A 21184-nucleotide genomic window follows, 5' to 3' on the forward strand; every position below is an offset into this window, starting at 1 on the left:
AAATAGGTGTCGTTACGAAATTCGTAAAGTTTCGTAACGTTACGGAAAAAGAATTACCAAAAAAAAAAGTAGAAGGGGGGATGCATTTAGTAAAAAGGGCATGTTGCGATAGTTGGCGACTCCACTGGGGATCTTTTTGTGAGTTAAGCCTATTCTAAAGGAATTGTGGAATTATGAAACATTGTGTGTGCATTTATTAAACTGTGTAAAATGTAATAACTGCTGTCTTTTCCACATTTTTACACTAAGCACCCACAGGTTTGAGTAAAAAAAAAAAGGGGCCCTACACCCGGGTTCATGGGAATTTAAGGAGTGGAGGTGAATCTATCATCATGCTAGGTCTCCGACTTGCTTGATAATAGTGAAAGCTCGTCTAGAGCTTTCTCTCTTTATAATGTGTTGTTGCTGGTATTCCATACCGCCACAATATTATTATCTTGAGTGATGATACCTCTAGAAAACAGCCGTGTGAGTTATGAATTGTTGGGGAGTAGTTATTAGAGACCCCTAGATATTGTCCTATAGGTTCCCAAATAGGGGCAAAGAGCAAACACGCTCCGTGCCATTCGTTCTCATGCATTTTTTGGTAAATAGCACTAGTTTATAGTTTTGCTAGTGATGTTTGGTTTCTTTAGAGTAATACGTAACTTTTTTAATACTATGTTGAGGCGCCATCATGCCCAAAACGTAGCACTAAAATTGGATCTCTGCGGTCTCGTATGTGTGAATTACCCCTTTGTTTTGTTTTCTTTCCGTTTCATGCATACGCATTGCATCATTCATGTCGGAGTCTTGATCCACCCCTTTTTAGGTAAATGATGGGGACAAATCAAAACGGCAAAAGGTTTTATCAAGTCAAGGATAAGAGTCTAGATGTCACCAGCCTCAAGGAATTGGGACGATTGATGGGACCTCTCCAAAGGCAAGCCTTCCGCAAAGTGTATGGAAAGATTCTAGATTTGACCGCAGTGGAGGTGTTTACGGAAGCTGTCGTATCCCTCGCCCAATACTATGACCAACCGTTGAGGTGCTTCACGTTTGGGGACTTCCAAATGGTACCGACTATTGAAGAGTTTGAGGAAATACTAGGATGCCCTCTTGAGGGGAGAAAACCGTATCTTTTCTCCAGGTTTCTTCTATCCTTGAGCAAGATTGCAGCTGTGGTTGGAGATTCGGCAAAAGAGATAGATCGCATGAAGCAAACTCGGAATGGCGTAGTGGGCCTGCCTCGGAAATACTTGGAAGGCAAGGCAAGGGATATGGCGAGCCAAGAGAAGTGGGGCCCGTTTGCGGATATATTAGCTTCGTTGATTTTTGGGGTTGTCCTCTTTCTGAACGTTGATAGTTTGGTGGACTTAGCTGCCATTGATGCTTTCCTCGCATATCACCACAGCAAGGAGAGTCCAGTGGTGGCCATCTTGGCAGATTTGTTTGACACCTTTGACCGGAGGTGTGAGAAAAATAGTGCACGGATTGTCTGTTGTTTTCCCGCTCTCTGTGTATGGTTGGTTTCACACCTATTCCAACAAGACACAAGACACCCATGTCTGCTTCAAAGTTATCGCTCATGCGCCGAAAAAGGAAGAGTCGATTGGGACCAACATTTGGCTGGGATAGGGGGCAGCACGATCAATTGGTTTCCTCGTTGGAAGGAAGGCAAGGAAGGGGTTCTTTTCTCGTGTGGGGACTACCCTAATGTTCCACTGATAGGGACTAGGGGTTGTATTAATTATAATCCCGCACTCGCCATAAGACAACTAGGGTATCCCATGAGGGGAGTGCCAACCGAAGAAAGTCTCTCGCCTTTCCTTGTGAGGGATGTAGGCGCGCAAGGTCTCAAGGTTATACAAAGAATCCACAAGGCGTGGAGGAATCCGTTGAAGAAAGACAAGGAGCTTAGAGGCATCCAAAATGGCGTCATTGGAGGTTATCATGGGTGGCTAAGAATTCATGCGCGAGGGTTAGATTGGCTCTCCAAATTGAAAGTCATCGATGAGGAGAATTTCGAAGCTCCAGAGGAAGATGAAGAAGTCCGAGCTCTAAAGTTAGAGTTAGGGAAGGCATGACTCGCCAAGGAGAAGTTCAAATCGGCTGCTACACACATCCGGAAGGAGTGCACCGAGTTACAAGAGGAAAACACGGCCACTGCAAAAGCCCTTGAACAAGAAACCAAAAGGGCCCGCAAGGAGGAATATGGCCGAGAGAAATTCCGAGGAGCATTATGGGGTAGTAACAATGAGCTCAAGCTCCGAAGAGAGGAGGTTATCGGTCACGGGTGCATGGCATGATCTTAAAAGAAGAGTTAGTTGCTTGCGCAAGGTCCAAAAGGAGTTTGGCTCAACACTTGGAAGCCACGGAGCAAAGCATGCTAGCTATCATAGGGCAATACAAGGAAGAATTGAACCAGTCCATGACCCATGAACAAAAGTTAGTGGAGGATTTTGCACAAGTGTATGCCGAAAAAGAGGCAAGAGGGAGGGTGATTGATGCGTTGCATCAAGAAGCGACTATGTGGATGGATAGGTTCGCCTTGACCTTGAATGGAAGTCAAGACCTCCCGCGTCTGTTAGCCAAAGCAAAAGCCATGGCCGAAGTGTGTACTGCCCCCGAGGAGATTCATGGGCTAATCAATTACTGTCAGCACATGATAGATTTGATGGCCCATATAATTAGGAATCGTTAGGTTCTTTTGTAACACCTTTGTATAATCTTGGCTAGATGAAAGCTTTGTTTTTTTATAAAATGAGAAGTTCTGGACTCATTACGTTATCTAAAAATCTTGGGGTGGATCCAAGTGCTCCGATCATCCATTTGCATACTCATGTTTTGGTGGCATACTCACCGTTGTTTATTTCTTTAGGAATTTCATCATAACTAAAAAAACACCAAGGCACCCCTATAACACTCGATCCAGAAAAATGGATAATGAAGAGGGCGTGTAGGAACAGATGAAGGCCGATCTATCGGCCTTAAAAGATCAAATGGCTTCCATCTCGAAGGTCATGTTAAAACTCCAGAAAACCATAGAGGATAAAGCCACCGCAACCGCCTCCAGTACAGTTAGGGAAGCGGAGCCGGTGCTGCAGCCCGCCTTGAATCCGGGCCTAGACAGAAACACGGCCGTGTTCGGCCGAAGGTATAGTCCGCAAGCTTATCCTTATGGCCTGCCTCCGGACTTCACCCCCCATGCCAACCTAGAAGATTTAAGCCAAGCCCCTACTTTTGAGGGGCAACTCCCACCTTATGAAGACTATCCCGGGCAAGACTATGGGGAAGGAGATACCCATCTTGGCCCCCTGCTCCACCTCAAAGATCCATCCCCGCATGAACTACCCCAGCCGAACATAGTCCGCCATATCCCGGCCTCACCCACACCCGTAAAAGAATCTGTTCCCTTTGCGGAAGATAGGGGAAAGATTGAGGCGCTTGAAGAGAGGTTGAGGGCAGTCGAGGGCCTCGGCAATTACCCATTCTCGGATTTGGCAGCTTTATGTCTTGTGCCCAACATCGTCATCCCTCCCAAGTTCAAAGTACCAGACTTTGATAAGTACAAAGGGACGACATGTCCAAAGGGGCATCTCCGGATGTATTGCCGGAAGATGGGGGCGTATTCTGCGGACGAAAAGTTGTTGGTCCATTTCTTTCAAGACAGCTTGGCCGGAGCAGTTGTAGCATGGTATACCAATCTGGAAGCTTCCCATATCCGATCATGGAAGGACTTGGCAACTGCCTTCATTAGGCAGTACCAGTATAATACGGACATGGCTCCCGATCGGAACCAGCTTCAGGGTATGACTAAACGAGAGCATGAGTCCATTAAAGAATATGCCCAGAGATGGAGAGATCTCGCAGCCCAAGTCATACCGCCCATGACGGAGAGGGAGATGATCACAATTATGGTAGATACGTTACCCACGTTCTACTATGAAAAGCTGATAGGCTACATGCCAGCTAACTTTGCGGATCTCGTCTTCGCCGGAGAAAGGATTGAATCCGGGCTACGAAAAGGCAAGTTCGAGTATGCTGCCAATATGGCCCCCAAGAACAACAGAAGAGCCCCAGTAGTGGGCGTGAGGAAAAAGGAAGGAGACGCCCACGCGGTCACCACCGCCCCAACATGGATGAAAGCACCCCAAAATATCCAAAGCTCATACCAGCCCAATCCCCCAAATTTTTTAATCCGAGGCGGGAATTCCCTCCTGACTCAAGTAAAAGGGCCACCAGCAGCAGAAAGAGTGTCGGCCCAATGCACAGCTCCAGCCACACCCCGGCCAGTTAATAATACAGCCCCCAGCGCGACCTATAAATATGCACAACACCCGAAAGACAGCTTCCCTCCTATTCCCATGGCATATTCCGAGTTATGGCCTTCATTATTGGAGAATCACTTGGTGGTGGCCATACCCGGGAAAGTTCTCCAGCCACCCTACCCCAAGTGGTATGATTCGGGTGCCAAGTGTGTGTACCATAGTGGAGTTCCCGGACACAATATTGACTCCTGCATCCCGTTCAAGTATAAAGTGCAGCATCTGATTAGTGTCGGCTGGCTAGCGTTTCAGGAAGAAGGCCCAAATGTTAAAACCAACCCGCTAGCTAGTCATGGAGGTGCTAGCGTGAACGCCGTCGAAGAGGACGGGCCATCACGGACAAAGAGGTTAGGAGACGTGGCTACTTCTAGAAGCTTCATCTATCAATCACTGCAAGTGGCGTGCATGGTCTCCCGAGGTGGAGATGAAAGGGATGAATGTTTGTTTCACCTCAGGGAGTCGCATGACATGGAAACATGTCCCGTGGTGGAAGAATTGCTTCAGCGGCTCATGGATTGCAGGCAGCTTGAAGTGTTCATAGGAGGGAAGGAAGAACCACAAATTTGCATGCAGTCGGAAGAGAAGAAGGTTCCTCTAACCCCCAAGGCCCTAGTGATATGTTTTACTAGGAAAGGGACCGGCTCCACACCCATATACCCCCGGACGGCACCCAAGCCAACGCCATTTGCATATCAAAGTGATAAGGCCGTTCCGTGGAAGTATACCCCTCCCGCGTCCAGCGAAAGAGTTGCAACCGAAGTTGACTCCCTATCACCTAAGGTAACTAACATCACCGGCCTCAGTGGCGTAACCCGCAGTGGTCGGGTGTTCGCTTCCCCTCACCCGGCGGAATTGCCCTCTAAAGGGAAGGCGCCCATGGTCCAAGAGCCCACAGACATAGCCACCCTCTCGAAGGAAGTAGATCCTCCCGTGGCAAGAGGAGTCGAAAAGAAAGAGGGACTTCAAGGAAAAACAGTGACTTTGGAAGAGGCCCATAAGTTCCTCCGCCTCATCCAACAAAGCGAGTTTAAGGTAGTTGAGCAACTGAATAAAACTCCAGCAAGGATCTCCTTGCTTGAACTACTCATAAACTTTGAGCCTCATCGTGCACTGTTGATGAAGGTCCTTAACGATGCCCATGTAGCACATGATATCTCAGTGGAGGGTTTTGAAGGCATCGTTAATCATATAACCACCAACAACTATATCGCGTTTGCGGAAGTAATGGGGGAAAGGACACAACAAGGCTCTACATGTGTCGGTGAGATGTATGGACCACGTTGTCGCAAAGGTACTTATCGACAATGGATCGAGTTTAAATGTAATGCCGAAGACCACTTTGGAAAAGCTTCCTTTTAGTGCGTCACGTTTAAAACCGAGTTCGATGGTGGTGCGAGCCTTTGATGGTACTCGGCGGGAAGTAATGGGGGAAATCGACATTCCCATTCAGATAGGGCCCCACACTTGCAATGTGGCGTTTCAGGTAATGGATATAAATCCCGCCTATAGCTGCCTCTTGGGAAGACCGTGGATTCATGCCCTGGGAGTGGTCCCTTCAACGCTTCACCAGAAATTGAAGTTCGCAGTGGGTGGACTTTTAGTGATAGTGTCGGGTGAAGAGGATATGTTAGTGAGCTTCCCCTCCTCCGCACCGTACGTAGAAGCGGCGGAAGAATCATTGGAAACAGCTTTCCGATCCTTTGAGGTGGTGAGCTACGCCTCGGTGGAACCAAGTCCGTCGCTACCTTCTCTCTCCAACGCGGCCATAATGGTGGCACGTGTTATGCTCAGAAACGGATTTGAGCCTGAAATGGGTCTAGGCAAGGACTGCCTCGGGAATGCCGACGTGGTCGATATCAAGGGAAATCCATACAAGTATGGATTAGGATACGAACCCGGGATGCCGAGGAGGAGGAACGTGCCGTCAAGATTTCGCACGGATAGGGTATGGCCCGGCCGTTTTAGCCAGTGTTTTACCAGCGCTGGAATGGTGTCCGAGGAGGAGGTGGCCGCAATAGAAGAGGAGTTCCCTCAAGACCCACCAAGTTTTGTGCAACCATGCCACCCCGTTTCCCAAGTGGGGAACTGGCGTGTGATAAGCCAGTCAGAAGTCTATACCGCTGATTCAATGTAATTAGAGCCTATAGATTTCCTTTCTCTTTTGTTTTGTGAAACCTACCTTATTAAATAATCAAAGAGATCTTGTTTCATTTGTTCTTGCGGTTTCACCTTTTCTCATATCATTGTGCATGTTTTTGTTTCTTTTGTCTTGTTTGGTATAGATGTGAGGGTCGATTCTTTGAGGAACCTAACAACGAGGGTTTGACAATCGATTTCGATCGAGATATAAGCCAAACGATAAACGAGGAAGAGGAAGAGGACGTCCTGTCACCAGAGTTGGAGAGGTTGGTCGCTCAGGAAGAACGTGAAATGAAGCCTCACCAAGAATAAACCGAATTGGTAAACTTGGGGACCCCGGAGGAAAAGAAAGAGTTAAAGGTAGGAACCGGTATGACCATGCCTATCCGCCAAGGCTTGATAACCCTTCTCGAAGAGTATCAAGATGTCTTTGCGTGGTCGTATCAAGACATGCCCGGTCTGGATTCCGACATTGTGCAGCATAAGTTGCCTTTGAATCCTGGGTTTTCCCCAGTTAAGCAAAAGTTACGAAGAATGAAACCCGAGATGTCCTTAAAAATTAAAGAAGAAGTTAGGAAGCAGTTTGATGCAGGTTTCTTAGCTGTGGCACGGTACCCGGAGTGGGTGGCCAACATTGTCCCAGTCCCGAAAAAGGACGGCAAGGTTCGAATGTGTGTAGACTACCGGGACTTGAACCGGGCAAGTCCAAAAGACAATTTTCCCCTGCCACACATTGACATATTGGTAGATAATACAGCCAAATTTGCCCTTTTCTCATTTATGGATGGTTTCTCGGGGTATAATCAAATAAAGATGGCACCCGAAGATGTATGAAGACCACTTTCGTCACCCTATGGGGGACATTCTGCTATAAAGTGATGGCCTTCGGGCTGAAAAATGCTGGGGCAACCTATCAGCGTGCCATGGTGGCGTTGTTCCATGACATGATGCATAAGGAAATAGAGGTCTACGTAGATGACATGATTGCCAAGTCTCGGACTGAGGACGAACACCTTGTCAATTTGCGTAAGCTATTTGGAAGGTTGCAGAAATACCATTTAGAACTAAACCCAACCAAATGCACCTTTGGAGTAAAGTCGGGGAAGTTGCTAGGATTTATCGTAAGTCAGAAAGGGATAGAGATAGATCCCGAGAAAGTGAAGGCTATCCTTGAAATGCCGGAACCACGCACGGAGAAGCAGGTTCGGGGATTTTTGGGCAGGTTGAATTATATCGCGAGATTTATCTCGCAACTCACCCCTACCTGTGAGCCCATTTTTAAGCTTTTACGTAAGAACCAGGCGGTCCAGTGGAACAGTGACTGCCAAGAGGCCTTCGAGAAGATCAAACAGAGTCTCGCAAATTCCCCGGTGCTCATGCCACCTGTAACAGGAAGACCTCTTTTCCTGTACATGACCGTGTTGGACGAGTCTATGGGGTGCGTGCTGGGTCAACATGATGATTCTGGAAAAAAGGAGCAAGCCATCTACTATCTAAGCAAGAAGTTTACCGCATGTGAGTTGAATTACTCAATGTTGGAAAGGATGTGTTGTGCTCTGGTATGGGCATCACATCGGCTTAGGCAGTACATGCTCAGCCATACCACATGGTTTATTTCCAAAATGGATCTCGTGAAATACATCTTTGAGAAACCGGCCCTAACGGGACGAATCGCTAGGTGGCAGGTACTGTTATCTGAATTCGATATCGTTTACGTCACCCAAAAAGCGGTAAAGGGAAGCGCTTTGGAAGATTATTTGGCCCAGCAACCCGTCCAGGATTATCGGCCGATGCACCCCGAGTTCCCAGATGAGGATATCATGGCCTTGTTTGAAGAGAAGCGGACGTATGAGGACCTAGACAAATGGATTGTTTGCTTCGATGGGGCATCAAATGCTTTGGGCCATGGAGTAGGGGCAGTCCTTGTATCCCCGGATGATCAGTGTATTCCTTTCACGCCTAGGCTAGGTTTTGATTGTACCAACAATATGGCCGAGTACGAAGCGTGCGCCCTCGGGGTTCAGGCGGCCATTGATTTTGATGTAAAACTACTTAAGGTATATGGAGACTCAGCTTTGGTGATACGCCAGTTGAAAGGAGAATGGGAAACTAGGGATTCGAAGTTGATACCTTATCAAACTCACATCTTGAGGTTAGCCAAGTACTTTGATGATATTTCCTTCCACCACATACCTCAGGAAGAGAATCAAATGGCTGATGCACTAGCCACCCTGGCATCCATGTTTCAACTTGCCCCACACGGGGATCTACCGTACATCGAATTCAAATCTCAAGGCAGGCCGGCATATTGTTATGCAATAGAGGAAGAACAGGATGGGAAACCGTGGTATTTCGACATCAAGCAGTATGTCGAGAACAAGGAATACCCACCAGGGATTTCTGACAATGACAAAAGGACGTTGAGGAGATTGGCTACTGGTTTCTTTGTAAGTGGTAGCATCCTGTACAAACGAAACCACGACATGACCCTCCTACGATGCGTAGATGCCAAAGAGGCGAACTTCATGATTGAGGAGATCCACGAGGGTTCCTTTGGGACACATGCCAATGGGCATGCTATGGCCAGAAAAATCCTTAGGGCCGGTTATTATTGGCTCACCATGGTGGAAAATCACCATTAAAGGACCTCATTGAAGCTCAGACATCCAGCCTCCATAGAAGCCCCACAAGCAAGCTTCCATCATCATCCTCCTTAGTTTTTGCTTTACCGGGGAACACTCAAGATTCAGAGGTAGTCTGTGTTGTACGATGTCAGAACTCAAACCGGGCATATCTTGGTACGACCAGGCAAAGATGTCTTGGTAGTCTTTCAGCAGGGCCATTAATTCTTTACGAACGGGTGCGGTCATACCCGTGCCTATTTTTACTTCCTTTTTTCCACTACCGATTCCTAAGTCTACGAGTTCTCTCTCTTCTTGATACGGCCTCATCTCTCGATCTTCCTTAACGATTATCCTCTCCAACTCTGGGGGAAGCCCCACATCCTCGTCCTCTTCATTCTCCGCCCGACTTGCCTCTTCATCCTAGTTTACTTTTCTTGCTTACTTCCATAGCTTATTTCCTTTACCTTCCATTGTCAAACCGCCTAGATAGCTTTCCTTTTACCAATTAGTTTTTTACCTTATCTTTCACACCTCTTTTAGTATTTATTTTGGCTAGTTTCAACCATAGTTTCTTTTACCTTTTGTTTTCAAACCTCCAACAAGAAAGAACCACAACTTAGGAACCAACATGAGTCATCATTCATCTAGTGTTAATGGCGAGGGTACTAGTCATAAAGACCCTTTATCTAGTATCTTAGGTGAGTTAAGTTCCCTCAAGTTATGGAAAGAAAAACAAGAGAGAAAAGAAAAAGGAAAAAAAACAAGTGGAAGAAATAAGTCAAGATGAAAGAAAGAAAATAAGAGAGGAAGAAAGAAGAAAAATAATGAAAGAAATGAAAAGAGAAAAACATGCCTCCTATAGTAGTCATAACTCTTGCAAGAGTCTTAGTGAAGAACTTCGTGACTATTACGAAGGAAGGCATAGGTCACATCTTAGACCTCACTCCCATAGAAGAGAAAAGGAAAGAAAGCCTCAAGAGGCTAACATTAACCTCCCATACTTCAATGGGAAAGACAATGTAGAGGCTAACTTAGTTTGGGAAATAAGGGTAGAGCAACAACTTAAAAAGAAGTCTACATCAAAATCTTATGGCTCTCTCTCTTATCCAAAGAAAGACCAAGGTCAAGGCATCTTAGGGGTGACACCTTCTAAGCCCAGAGATGATAAGGGGAAGACAATTGAAAAGCAAGCCCCTAAGGCTAGTATGCAAGAAAAAACTAGCTCTATAAAGTTCTTTAAATGTCTTGGAAGAGGACACATTACTTCTCAATGCCCCACCACAAAAACCATGGTTATGAGGGGCCAAGACATTTATAGTAGCCAAGATAAGGCTACTACTTCACCTTCCTCTAGTGAAAGTGAAAAAGCAAAAGGGGAAGAATCTAGTGAACAAATCTACCCCCAAGAAGAAGGACAACCATTAGTGGTTGTCATACCCTAATTTCGTCCGGGGACCTTTGCTTGATGACATGCGACCTTTCTTTGGTCCTTGTGAGGTGCTTGGCATCCATCATTAGGCAATTTGTGAAATTCCAAGACATGCCGGAAAACCAAAAAATATTGATGCACAATCCGTAAGTTTCCGTGACACACCGGAAATCAAATGGAAGCATCGTTGCATAATTAAGTGAGATTCCGTAACATTCCGTAAGTCAAAAAGGGGATGATTATGTAATCCGCAAGGTTCCGTAACATTACGGAAAGAAAACAAGTATCGTTACGAGATTCGTAAGTTTCCGTAACTTTAGGAAAAAAGAATCACCAAAAAAGGTAAGGGGGTGAACTTATCAAGATAGGGGTGTAAATAGCAATTCAAATCTAGGCCCTTCCAGAACATTTTGGAAGTTGGGTTGCTTAAGGAGGAAGCAACTGGGCGGCAAGCTCCTCCACGTTTTTGAAAAATGGTTTTCGGGGCTTCCGCGGCTTCCGTAATACTTCCGTAAAATTTCCGAAAACCTTGGGTAAGCATATTCCACTTAACATTGGTGAAAGGGAAGAGAAAAAAGATGAAAATCAAATTCGAAAACAGTTCCGTAAGGCTTCCGTAACTTTTCCATAAAATACGAAAAGGGGGGTGAACTTAGTAATTCGGGTGCGCTTAGAAATCTTCTTCATTAAGTCTTTGGGCGGCAAGCACCTCCTTTTTTTTCTATAAATAGGGGAGGGGGGAGCTGTTTCAAAATGTTCAAGACCCCTTTGGCTATGCATTTCGGCTATTTTGGGCAAAAACACGTTTTCGTGAAGAAAAATCAAGTCGAAGTACTTCCGTAACGCTTCCGTAAGCGATTCTGTGGAAATTCTTCATCGTTCTTCACCGTTCTTCATCCGTTCTTCGTTCGTTCTTCGTTCTTCAACGGGTAAGTTTTCGAATTCGAGACTTTCAATTCATTTCTTGTTTTGTGTACTTTCACTTTAATTTCGTTTACTTTCAGTTTTCTTTTCTTCCGTTTTTAACGTGCTTTAACCATTTATTTAAGCCGTTTTCTCGTCTAATAAATGATAAAATGAATTTCAACCGATCATTTGTGTTGTAATCTCATTTAATCACTGTTAAAACGAAATCTAACTGATCGTTCACGCTATAACCTCGGTTAAACCAAAAAAAGTAAAATAATAATAAAATAATCAAAATATCTTTGAATAAAATAATAAAAAAAATCAATCGGACGTTTTTCTTTGGAAGTTTCCTTGAATGAATTGATTAATAACCAAAGTGAAACTAAGACTAAAATCAACTCACAAATCAAGTTTTGTCCGAAAATCACTAAAAACCTTTTTAAGGTCCAACGCCTTAAACGGTCCTCTTTGCTTTTATCGGTTAACATGGACCGTTCAAAAGCATAAAATCAACATGTGACTTTACCGCTTTTGCAAGAACTACGTAGGTCTGATTTCCTCATCGCAATTGAGGATACGTAGGAGCAAAACCCCCGCTTTTGTCGACCACCCCAAGAGATCGTTAATGGTCCAAATGCCTTAACGTTTCTCTCCTTTCAAAAACAAGAGACCGTTTAATGGTCCAACACCTTAAATGACCTTTTGTTCAAATAAAAAACATATTTTGCAAAAAAGACAAAAAACCTTTTGTTCAAATAAAAAACATATTTTGCAAAAAAGACAAAAAACAAACTTAAACCAAACACTTTGTTCCGAAAGAACTACGTAGGTCTGATTTTCTCATCCCAAATTGAGGAATACGTAGGAGCAAAGGGAAACACCCTTGTCGACCACAAAAAAGAAAAAATATAAAAAGCGTATAAAGGATATAAGGACATAAAAGGGAACGTAAAAATCAAAGTCATGTTTGCACATTCGATTAAAGGCTGTCGTCCCTTGGGGTGGACGTGTGGGGTGCCAATACCTTCCCCGTGCGTAAATACAACTCCCGAACCTTTCACTTAAAAGTTCGTAGATCGCGTCTTTTCTGGTTTTTCCGACGTTTTCCTCAAATAAACGTTGGTGGCGACTCCGCGCATATTCCTTTCGTGGGACACGCATCCCGCGAGTCACGCGTCGCCCTCCCGCCGAAGGGTAGGTTGCGACAGTGGTTAAAGAGAAGTGTAAGGAGGTAAGTGTCTCCTCCAAGAGGTTAGCTAAGAAGGAAACTCATTTTACAATAAAGACAAACATTAAAGAAACTTTCCCTATTAGACAACCTCCACATTTTCTCTTTTGTAAAAAGACACTTGCTAGCATTGCCAGACCTTGGGCTTGAGTTTATTCCTCAAGTAAAGAAGTTATTGGATGAGGGTTCGGTTCGCAAGAGCTTAAATCCTTGTGCTTTGTTGGTGCCCAAAATAGGTATTATTAGGCACCAACTTCCTAAAATAGGTGGTATGATGAATTTTTTGAGTGGTGCAACCCTCTTTTGTAAAATCACTCGTGCACCTAACATCTTCATGGTATGTGTACATAGGGACCCATTAGGTAGGTTTGTTCTTATTTTTAGTTTCAATACAAACTTAGGTACTCATATGGGACACCTTAGGTTTGTCATACTTTTTGGTAGGAATAATCAATATGAAAATACAGAAAAAGGTATGTTTTATTCCATTACTTTTCTTAATTTTTCAAATAGTGATAAGGGGTTCCCATGAACCCTAAGAGAATAAAGGTCATTCCTGAGTGGCCCACTCCACCAAGTATAAGATAAATTTGGGGCTTCCATAACTTAACAAACTTTTACAAAAGGTTTGTCCCATAGTTTTCTATACTTGTAGCACCACTCATTGAGTTGGTGAGAAACCATGTTCCTTCATGGGAAGAGGCCCAGGAAATGGGTTTTCAGACCTTACCTTACTTCAACATACCAAACACCACTAATACATATGTTTTTGTTCTTTTTATAAGTGTTAAGGGAAGGAGCCCAGAGTATGAAGAACCTCAAGACTTGAGGTCATATCCTTTCCAAGTTGGAGGGAATGATGCAATCCTACCCTATAAGGGCATTGGATAGAAGACTCCAAGTAGATTGGGCTAGAGATCAAAGGGAAGGCCCTAGGGTTCTCATGAGCCTTAGGGTAGATTTTGAGCCCATGGGCTAAGTATGAGCCCGCTTATCTTTGTAAATATTAGAATAGGTTTTTCCTTCGTTTGGGCCTTGTATTTTTAGCATTCTAGTAGTACAGGGTTTTACCCTTGTATTTCGAGGCATTTTGAGTAGTCGTTGTAGTAGGGACTTTTTTTGTATTTTCATGTATTTTGTCATGGGGGTGAGCTTAGCTATTATAGGGGGTGTGTAGCTAAGCTCTAGCTTCTCATCTCAAGGAGTTGAGCTTAGTTATTAGAGAGGTATGTGTAGTTAAGCTCTAGCTTCTTTAGGAATCTTCTTAAGGAAGCTTCTCAAGGGGGTGAGCTTAGTTATGAGAGGGGTGTGTGTAGCTAAGCTCTAGCTTCTCAAGGAAGTTTTCTCAAAGAAGATTCTCAAGGAAGTTTTCTCAAGAAAGCTTCTCAAGAAAGCTAACCAGTCTATAAATAGAAGCATGTGTAACACTTGTTGTAACTTTGATGAATGAGTATCTTGTGAGACATAACTCAAAGTTCAACTTCTCTCCCTTTTTCTTCCTTCAATTTCGTGCTCCCCCCTCTCTCTTTCTCTCCCTTTTTCTTTTCCTCCATTGATGCATCCTCTCCAAGCTTCTTATCCAAGGCTCATCTTGGTGGTGAAGCTCCTTCTTCCATGGCTTATTGGATGGCGCCTCCTCTCACCTCTTCTCCTTTGTCTTCCGCTGCATCTCCATGGTGGAAAATCACCATTAAAGGACCTCATTGAAGCTCAAAGATACAGCCTCCATAGAAGCCCCACAAGCAAGCTTCCATCATCCTCCTCCTTAGTTTTTGCTTTATCGGGGAACACTCAAGATTCAGAGGTAGTCTGTGTTGTACAATGTTAGAACTCAAACCGGGCATATCTTGGTACGACCAGGCAAAGATGTCTTGATAGTCTTTCAGCAGGGCAATTAATTCTTTACGAACGGGTGCGGTCATACCCGTGCCTATTTTTACTTCCTTTTTTCCACTGCCGGTTCCTAAGTCTACGAGTTCTCTCTCTTCTTGATACGGCCTCATCTCTCGGTCTTCCTTAGTGATTATCCTCTCCAACTCTAGGGGAAGCCCCACATCCTCATCCTCTTCATTCTCCGCCCGACTTGCTTCTTGCTCGAAATCGACGACTGGGTCCCCGGTATTAGTACCTTTGTGGGACTCGTCGTCAGATCTGTATCGTTTTAAGCGTAGCAAGGAAATAAACATGCAAATGAATGAGAATGGGTAGAGGCGCAGGAACAGATGAAGAAAGATCTTTATATTATAACTTCAAGAACAAAAGACATAATGCCTTAACAAAAGGAAACTCTAAGTCTAAGCCCAACCGTAGAGTTTTAAAGCTACAAAAGGTTACATTATGCTTGTCACATAAACGTCCGGGCATTCCTCTACATGCCAATTTCCTAGTTGGAGACTGGTAGGGCATGGCCGTACCAAATCCGATCTCCTCGGGGACTCATCATCACATATCGCGGCGACTTGACCTTCGCGTCTTAAGCCCTCACTTATGAAGCTCCTACTGATGTGGCACGGCGGGGGCTCTTTGGCTCGTTGTCCCAACCGTAGGCTCTGGCCTTTGTTCTTCTTTTCCGAGATATTTTTCCTTATGCCAGCCTGCGTAGGTTTATAGCCTAACTCAAACTTCCCGCGATTTCCTTTGGTGCTTACCAGGCTGGTCCTGCCGCCGTTGTTCTTACCTAAACCCATTCAGGGCTCGTAGCCGTGCCCCAGCATCACCCGGGCCACCATCATTGCCGAATCGGACAGGCGGGGCTGCCTAGAGAGGGAATCTATGGAGGCGATGCTTAGTAACTCAAAATATTGGAAAGCCGTTTCCAATGACTCCTCTGCGGCTTCCACGTATGGCATAGAGGAAGGGCAACTTACCAGGACATCTTCCTCACCTGATACTATGACCAAATGTCCTTCCACTACAAACTTCAACTTTTGGTGGAGTGTGGAGGGGACGACTCCAACTGAGTGGATCCATGGATGCCCCAAAAGATAGCTGTAGGTCGGGTTGATATCCATCACATGGAATGTAACCTGGCAGGTATGAGGCCCTATCTGTACTGGGAGGTCGATCTCTCCGCTTACCTTTTGGCGGCTACCGTCAAAGGCATGGACAACCATGGAACTTGGCCTCAGATGGGAAGCGTTAAATGGCAATTTCTCCAACGTGCTTTTGGGCATCACGTTCAGGCTTGAGCCATTGTCGATGAGTACTTTGGCCATAACGTGTTCCATGTATTTGACTGACGCATGTAAAGCTCGGTTATGTCCTCTCCCCTCGGTAGGGATTTCCTCTTCAGCGAAAGTGAGGTAGTTGTTGGCTATGATGTTATTGACGATTCCCCCAAAGCCTTCTACGTAGATGTCTTGGGCTACGTGAGCTTCATTCAAGACCTTTACCAGCAAAGCTCGATGAGGCTTAGAGCTCATGAGCAGTTCTAGAAGGGAGACTCTAGCTGGGGTTTTGTTGAGTTGTTGAATGACTTTGAACTCGCTTGGATGGATAATGCGGAGGAACTCGCCGGCCTCCTCGAGTGATACCTCTTTCTTGCCACAACCCTCTCTTCCCTCGGAAAGATCCTTCGTTGGAACATCCTCGTCTGGTGCGGGGAACACTTTGACATTTTGTCCTTCCGTCATCCTAGCTTTCCCTTTAGTGTTTGCAGGCTGTATCGGCAGGCTAGGGGGTCCGAACACGCGACCACTGCGGGTTATGCCACTCAGCCTGGTGATATTGGTCACTTTGGCTGATAGTGAGCTGATATCGATAGCTTCTTCCATCCTACCGCCCAGAGAAGCATACCTCCACGGAACTACGTGGTTGTTCTTGTAAGAAAATGGAATAGATCTACCGCCCGACACTGCCGAGGGGTGTTGAGGTCTTTGGGGAGCCGTGTTCCTGGTGAAATATATTACCAAGGGTTTAGGCTTTTTAGGTCCTTCTACATCAGCCGACTGCATGTATACATGTTGTTCCTCCTGGTTCTCACTGCCGACCTCAAGCCGGCCTTGGTCTATCATCCATTGTAATAGATCCCTTATTGCCGAACATGTTTCCATGTCATGGGGTACACCCGGATGCATTAAGCAAGAGTCTTCTCTGTGCCCGCCGCAGGGAATCATGCCCACCTTTTGCAAAGCCTTGTAGATAAACCTTCTGGGGGTCTTTACGTCCTCCAAAAGCTTGGGCCAGTGCAACCTACTCACCTCGATGGCATTAACCGCTCCCCCTCCATGATTGGCAAGAGGGTTTGTTTTTATGTTGGGCCCGTCCTCTTGAAAAGTCAACCACCAGGCCTCTATCAAGCTTTGGATCTTGCTTTTCAAGGCGAAGAACTGTTCAGTCAAGTGCCCCGGGGTCCCCCCATGGTATGCGCAGGTCGCACTAGGGTTATACCACTTTGGGAACAAAGACTGGAAGATCTTTCCTGGGACCACCATGGCCAATTGGTTGGAGATGTGAGATGGCAAGAGTTACTTGCCGTGTTTGCGCCAAAGTGAGCGTTGTTGGCCGGGTGAGGCCGAGTCGGAGTTGGGTCCCGGAGAGCTCCCCCACTGTGGGGGCGTGGGCGCCCTTGGTTGGGTGAGTGCCGTATCGAAAGAGACCTCGGTGTGAGCCGAAAAACTCAGATGATGTTGCGCATATTGGTGAGTACAGTAGGGGATTTGCGGCGGCTTAGGCCATGCAGGTGTTGAAGTGACGGTATGGGCATCTCCCTCTTTCTTCTTTGTCCCAGCTATTTCGGTCCTCCTACTGTTGGCACCTACCGGGGAGACGTAATCAAACTTTCCCCTCTTCAAACCTACCTCGATCCTTTCTCCGGCAAAGGCTAAGCCTGCGAAGCTAGAAGGCATGTAGCCCACTAATTTCTCATAGTAAAATACAGGCAAGGTATCCACCATCATAGTAACCATTTCCCTCTCAACCATGGGAGGGGCTACTTGCGCTGCCAGGTCCCTCCAACGCTAAGCGTATTCTTTAAAGGACTCGCTTTCGCGTTGAATCATGTTTTGTAGCTGAGTCCGATCGGGAGCCATGTCAGAGTTGTATTGATACTGCCAAAGGAAAGTGGTAGTCAGATCCTTCCAGGTGCGGATGCGGGAAGCTTCTAGATTAGTGTACCATGTAGAAGCAAACTTCATTGCTTCATGATGAAGAATCAAGATTGATTCAAGGTGTTTTGATGATAACAAAGATGATGACAAAAAGCCCATGAGAATGATTTCAAGATTGAGTCAAGAACAATTCAAGAATCAAGAGAAAGATTCAAGAGAAGTTTCAAGTTTTCAAGAATCAAGAATCAAGAATAATCAAGAACAAGATTCAAGACTCAAGATTCAAGAATCAAGAAAAGACTCAATCAAGATAAGTACTGAAAAGTTTTTCAAAACATTGAGTAGCACATGAATTTTTCACAAAACCTTTTACCAAAGAGTTTTTACTCTCTGGTAATCGATTACCAGTTTATTGTAATCGGTTACCAGTAGCAAAGATTGTTTTCAAAAAGCTTTCAACTAAATTTTCAACGTTCCAATAGATTTCAAAATGGTGTAATCGATTACAATGATTTGGTAATCAATTACCAGTGTGTTTGAACGTTGAAATTCAAAGTTAAATGTGAAGAGTCCCATCCTTTCACAAAAATGCTTTGAGTAATCGATTACAATGATTTGGTAATCGATTACCAGTGATAAGTTTTGAACAAAAATCAAAAGATATAACTATTCCAATAGTTTTCAAGTTTTTCTAAAGGTTATAACTCTTCTAATGGTTTTCTTGACCAGACATGAAGAGTCTATAAAAGCAAGTCCTTAACTTTCATTTTCAAGACAATTGATTACAATCTTTTACATCCTTTGAATCTCGTTGAACATCCTCTTGAATTTCTTCTTCTTCTTCCTTTGCCAAAAGCTTTCTAAAGTTTTCTGGTTTTTCCAAACCTTGAAAACAAAACTTGTGTTATTCATCTTTTTCATTCCCTTCTCCCTTTGCCAAAAAGAATTCGCCAAGGACTAACCGCCTGAATTCTTTTTGTGTCTCTCTTCTCCCTTTTCCAAAAGAACGAAGGACTAACTGCCTGAGAATTCTTTTGTTTCCCCCTTCACAAAGTTTCAAAGGACTAACCGCCTGAGAACTTTGTCTTAACACATTGGAGGGTACATCCTTTGTGGTACAAGTAGAGGGTACATCTACTTGGGTTGTTGTGACTGAGAACAAGAGAGGGTACATCTCTTGTGGATCAGTTCTAGTGGAGGGTACATCCACTAGGTTGTTCAAAGAGAACAAGGGAGGGTACATCCCTTGTGGATCTTTGCTTGTAAAGGAATTTTACAAGGTTGAAAAGAAATCTCAAGGACCGCGGTCGCTTGGGGACTGGATGTAGGCACGGGTTGTTGCCGAACCAGTATAAAACTCTTGTGTGTTTGTCTTCTTCTTCCCTACTCTTTTAATTTCCACTGTGCACTTTAATTACCGCTTTTACTTTTGGTTAAGTTTATATTCATGTTCTTTACTTTCTTAGCAGCATAGTAAAAGCCTAAGAAGGGTAAATTTTAATTAGTAAAGATTCATCAATAATTAATTCAACCCCCCTTCTTAATTATTCTGAGGCCACTTGATCCAACATACTAGATGACTGCTGCCCCGGCCAAGCTATCTTGAAAGAAATGCATCAATAACTTCTCGTCCCTGGAATATGCACCCATCTTGTGACAATACATTTTTAGGTGATTCTTAGGACAAGTCGTCCCTTTGTACCTATCGAAGTCAGGTACTTTGAACTTCGGAGGGATAACGACGTCCGGTACCAGGCATAGGTCGGTCATGTCTGCGAACGGATAATCACCAAACCCTTCAACAGCCCTCAATCTCTCTTCGATGATATCGAGTTTCCCCTTTCCTTCCGGTGCCGGGGGTGGTCCTCTCACGGACAGAAACATTGGCTGCGTTGGGTGGCTTCAAGGCTCTCCCGTGATATTGGGTTGAGGTAGCGCGTTAGGCACCGGCCCCTCAGCGGGAAACGGGGAGTAGGAGTCGACGTCTCCCTAAGCATGCTCTCGAGGATTCTCGTGGACCCCGTCAGGATGTCGAGGAGGTTCCCCGTCGAGGATGAGGGGAGGAAAGTGACCCACGTCTTCATGTATGGCTGGTGGTGTGTAATTGGGTGGTAATCCGTAGGGATAAGTACCTCAGTTGTACCCCGGATGGGGGTTGTTGATATGCCCCGGTGTGCTTCCCTCTCGTCCCGCCACGTTTGGAATAGGGTGGTGCGTGGCAGTTGGGAGAGTCGGGTCTGCTTCGGCAGCTGAACTAACAGCGGCGGCGGTGGCCGCGTTACTCTCCATTAGTTGTTTCATTTCCAGCATGGGATCCATCATGGAAGACATTTTTTCTTTCAAAGCCGACATGTCGGCTTTCATCTATTCCTGTACTTCCTCTAGGTCACCTATTGTCCTAGATTTTGATCTGGTACGATAGGGATGCCTTGGGGCGCGCTTAGTTATGGCGTCTTTCCTAAAAAGACCAAATGTGAGGAGTACGTAATGAGAAATGAATGTATGCTAGAGATGGAATGTGGGAGTGATCTGATTCGCATTGTTTTTGGAGTAAAATCACAGGATAAACTCATTTTATTTAGAAAGTTATAACTAGCCAAGATCTGAGTGACAATATAAACTCCCTAACGGTTCCTAATTATATGGGCCATCAAGTCTATCATGTGCTGACAATAGCGGAGGAGCCCGTGGATCTCCTCGGGGGTGGAGTAGGTGTCCACCATAGCTTTGGCCTTTGCCAGCAATCGGGGGAGTTCTTGACTCCCATTCAAAGTAAGAGCAAACTGATCCATCCACATCGTTGCTTCTTGATGTAACGAGTCAATCACCCTTCCTCTAGCCTCCTTTTTCGCGTACAATCGGGCGTATTCGTCCGCCACTTTGTGCTCGTGGGCCGTGGCTAGATTTAATTCTTCTTGGTACTTGCTGATGATGGCTAACATGTTTGTTTCGGTCTCGCATAACCGTTGAGACAAACTCCTCTTGGACCTTAGGAAAACCCTCAATTCATCCTTCAGAATCAAAGCGTCTACTCGCGATTGGTCCCTTTTCTCTCTCCGGAGCTTAAGCTCGCTGTTACTGCCCCATAGAGCCCCTTAGAATTTGTTCCGGCCATGTTCTTCCCTACGGGCCCTCTTGGTCTCTTGCTCCAAGGACTTGGTGGTGGCTATATTGACGTCTCTCAGTTCGGCGTTCTCCTTTCGGATCCTAACAGCTACTGACTTGAACTTTTCTTGACTATTTGGGCTTTCTCAAGTTCTGTCTTGAGGGCCTGTACCTCTTCATCTTCTTCCGGAGTTTCAATCTCCATCCCCTTAGTAGTCCTCAAACTCGGGAGCCAATCCAGATCTTGTGCGTATGCTTTCAACCACCTATGGTAACTGCCGATGGGATTGTAATTGACGCAACCCCTCGTCCCCATCAAGGAAACATTTGGAAATTTCCCACACGAAATAAGAATCCTGGTTCTTCCTTACTTCCATCGGGGGAACCGATTGATA

General features: G+C 45.2%; 1 protein-coding gene across 1 annotated transcript; it reads right to left on the reverse strand.

The window, feature by feature from the left end:
• Positions 1-15323: 15323 nt before the first annotated feature.
• Positions 15324-17069, reverse strand: LOC113000955 (uncharacterized). The gene is made up of 2 exons (XM_026127625.1): positions 15796-17069; positions 15324-15723 (listed from the first exon to the last, which is right to left on the reverse strand). Exons 1-2 carry the CDS (start codon positions 17067-17069, stop codon positions 15324-15326), a joined length of 1674 nt encoding a protein of 557 aa, XP_025983410.1.
• Between the last annotated feature and the right edge of the window lie 4115 nt (positions 17070-21184).

Source organism: Glycine max, chromosome 2, assembly GCF_000004515.6.
Source record: "Glycine max cultivar Williams 82 chromosome 2, Glycine_max_v4.0, whole genome shotgun sequence".
Lineage (NCBI taxonomy): Eukaryota > Viridiplantae > Streptophyta > Magnoliopsida > Fabales > Fabaceae > Glycine > Glycine max.

Coding starts and splice junctions, on each gene's coding strand:
- LOC113000955 (XM_026127625.1), bottom strand. CDS start 17,069: ATGGTGGTCCCAGGAAAGATCTTCCAGTCTTTGTTCCCAAAGTGGTAT. Junction 15,724..15,795: donor AACGTGATGCCCAAAAGCAC/GTTGGAGAAATT, acceptor CTTTGACGGTAG/CCGCCAAAAGGTAAGCGGAG.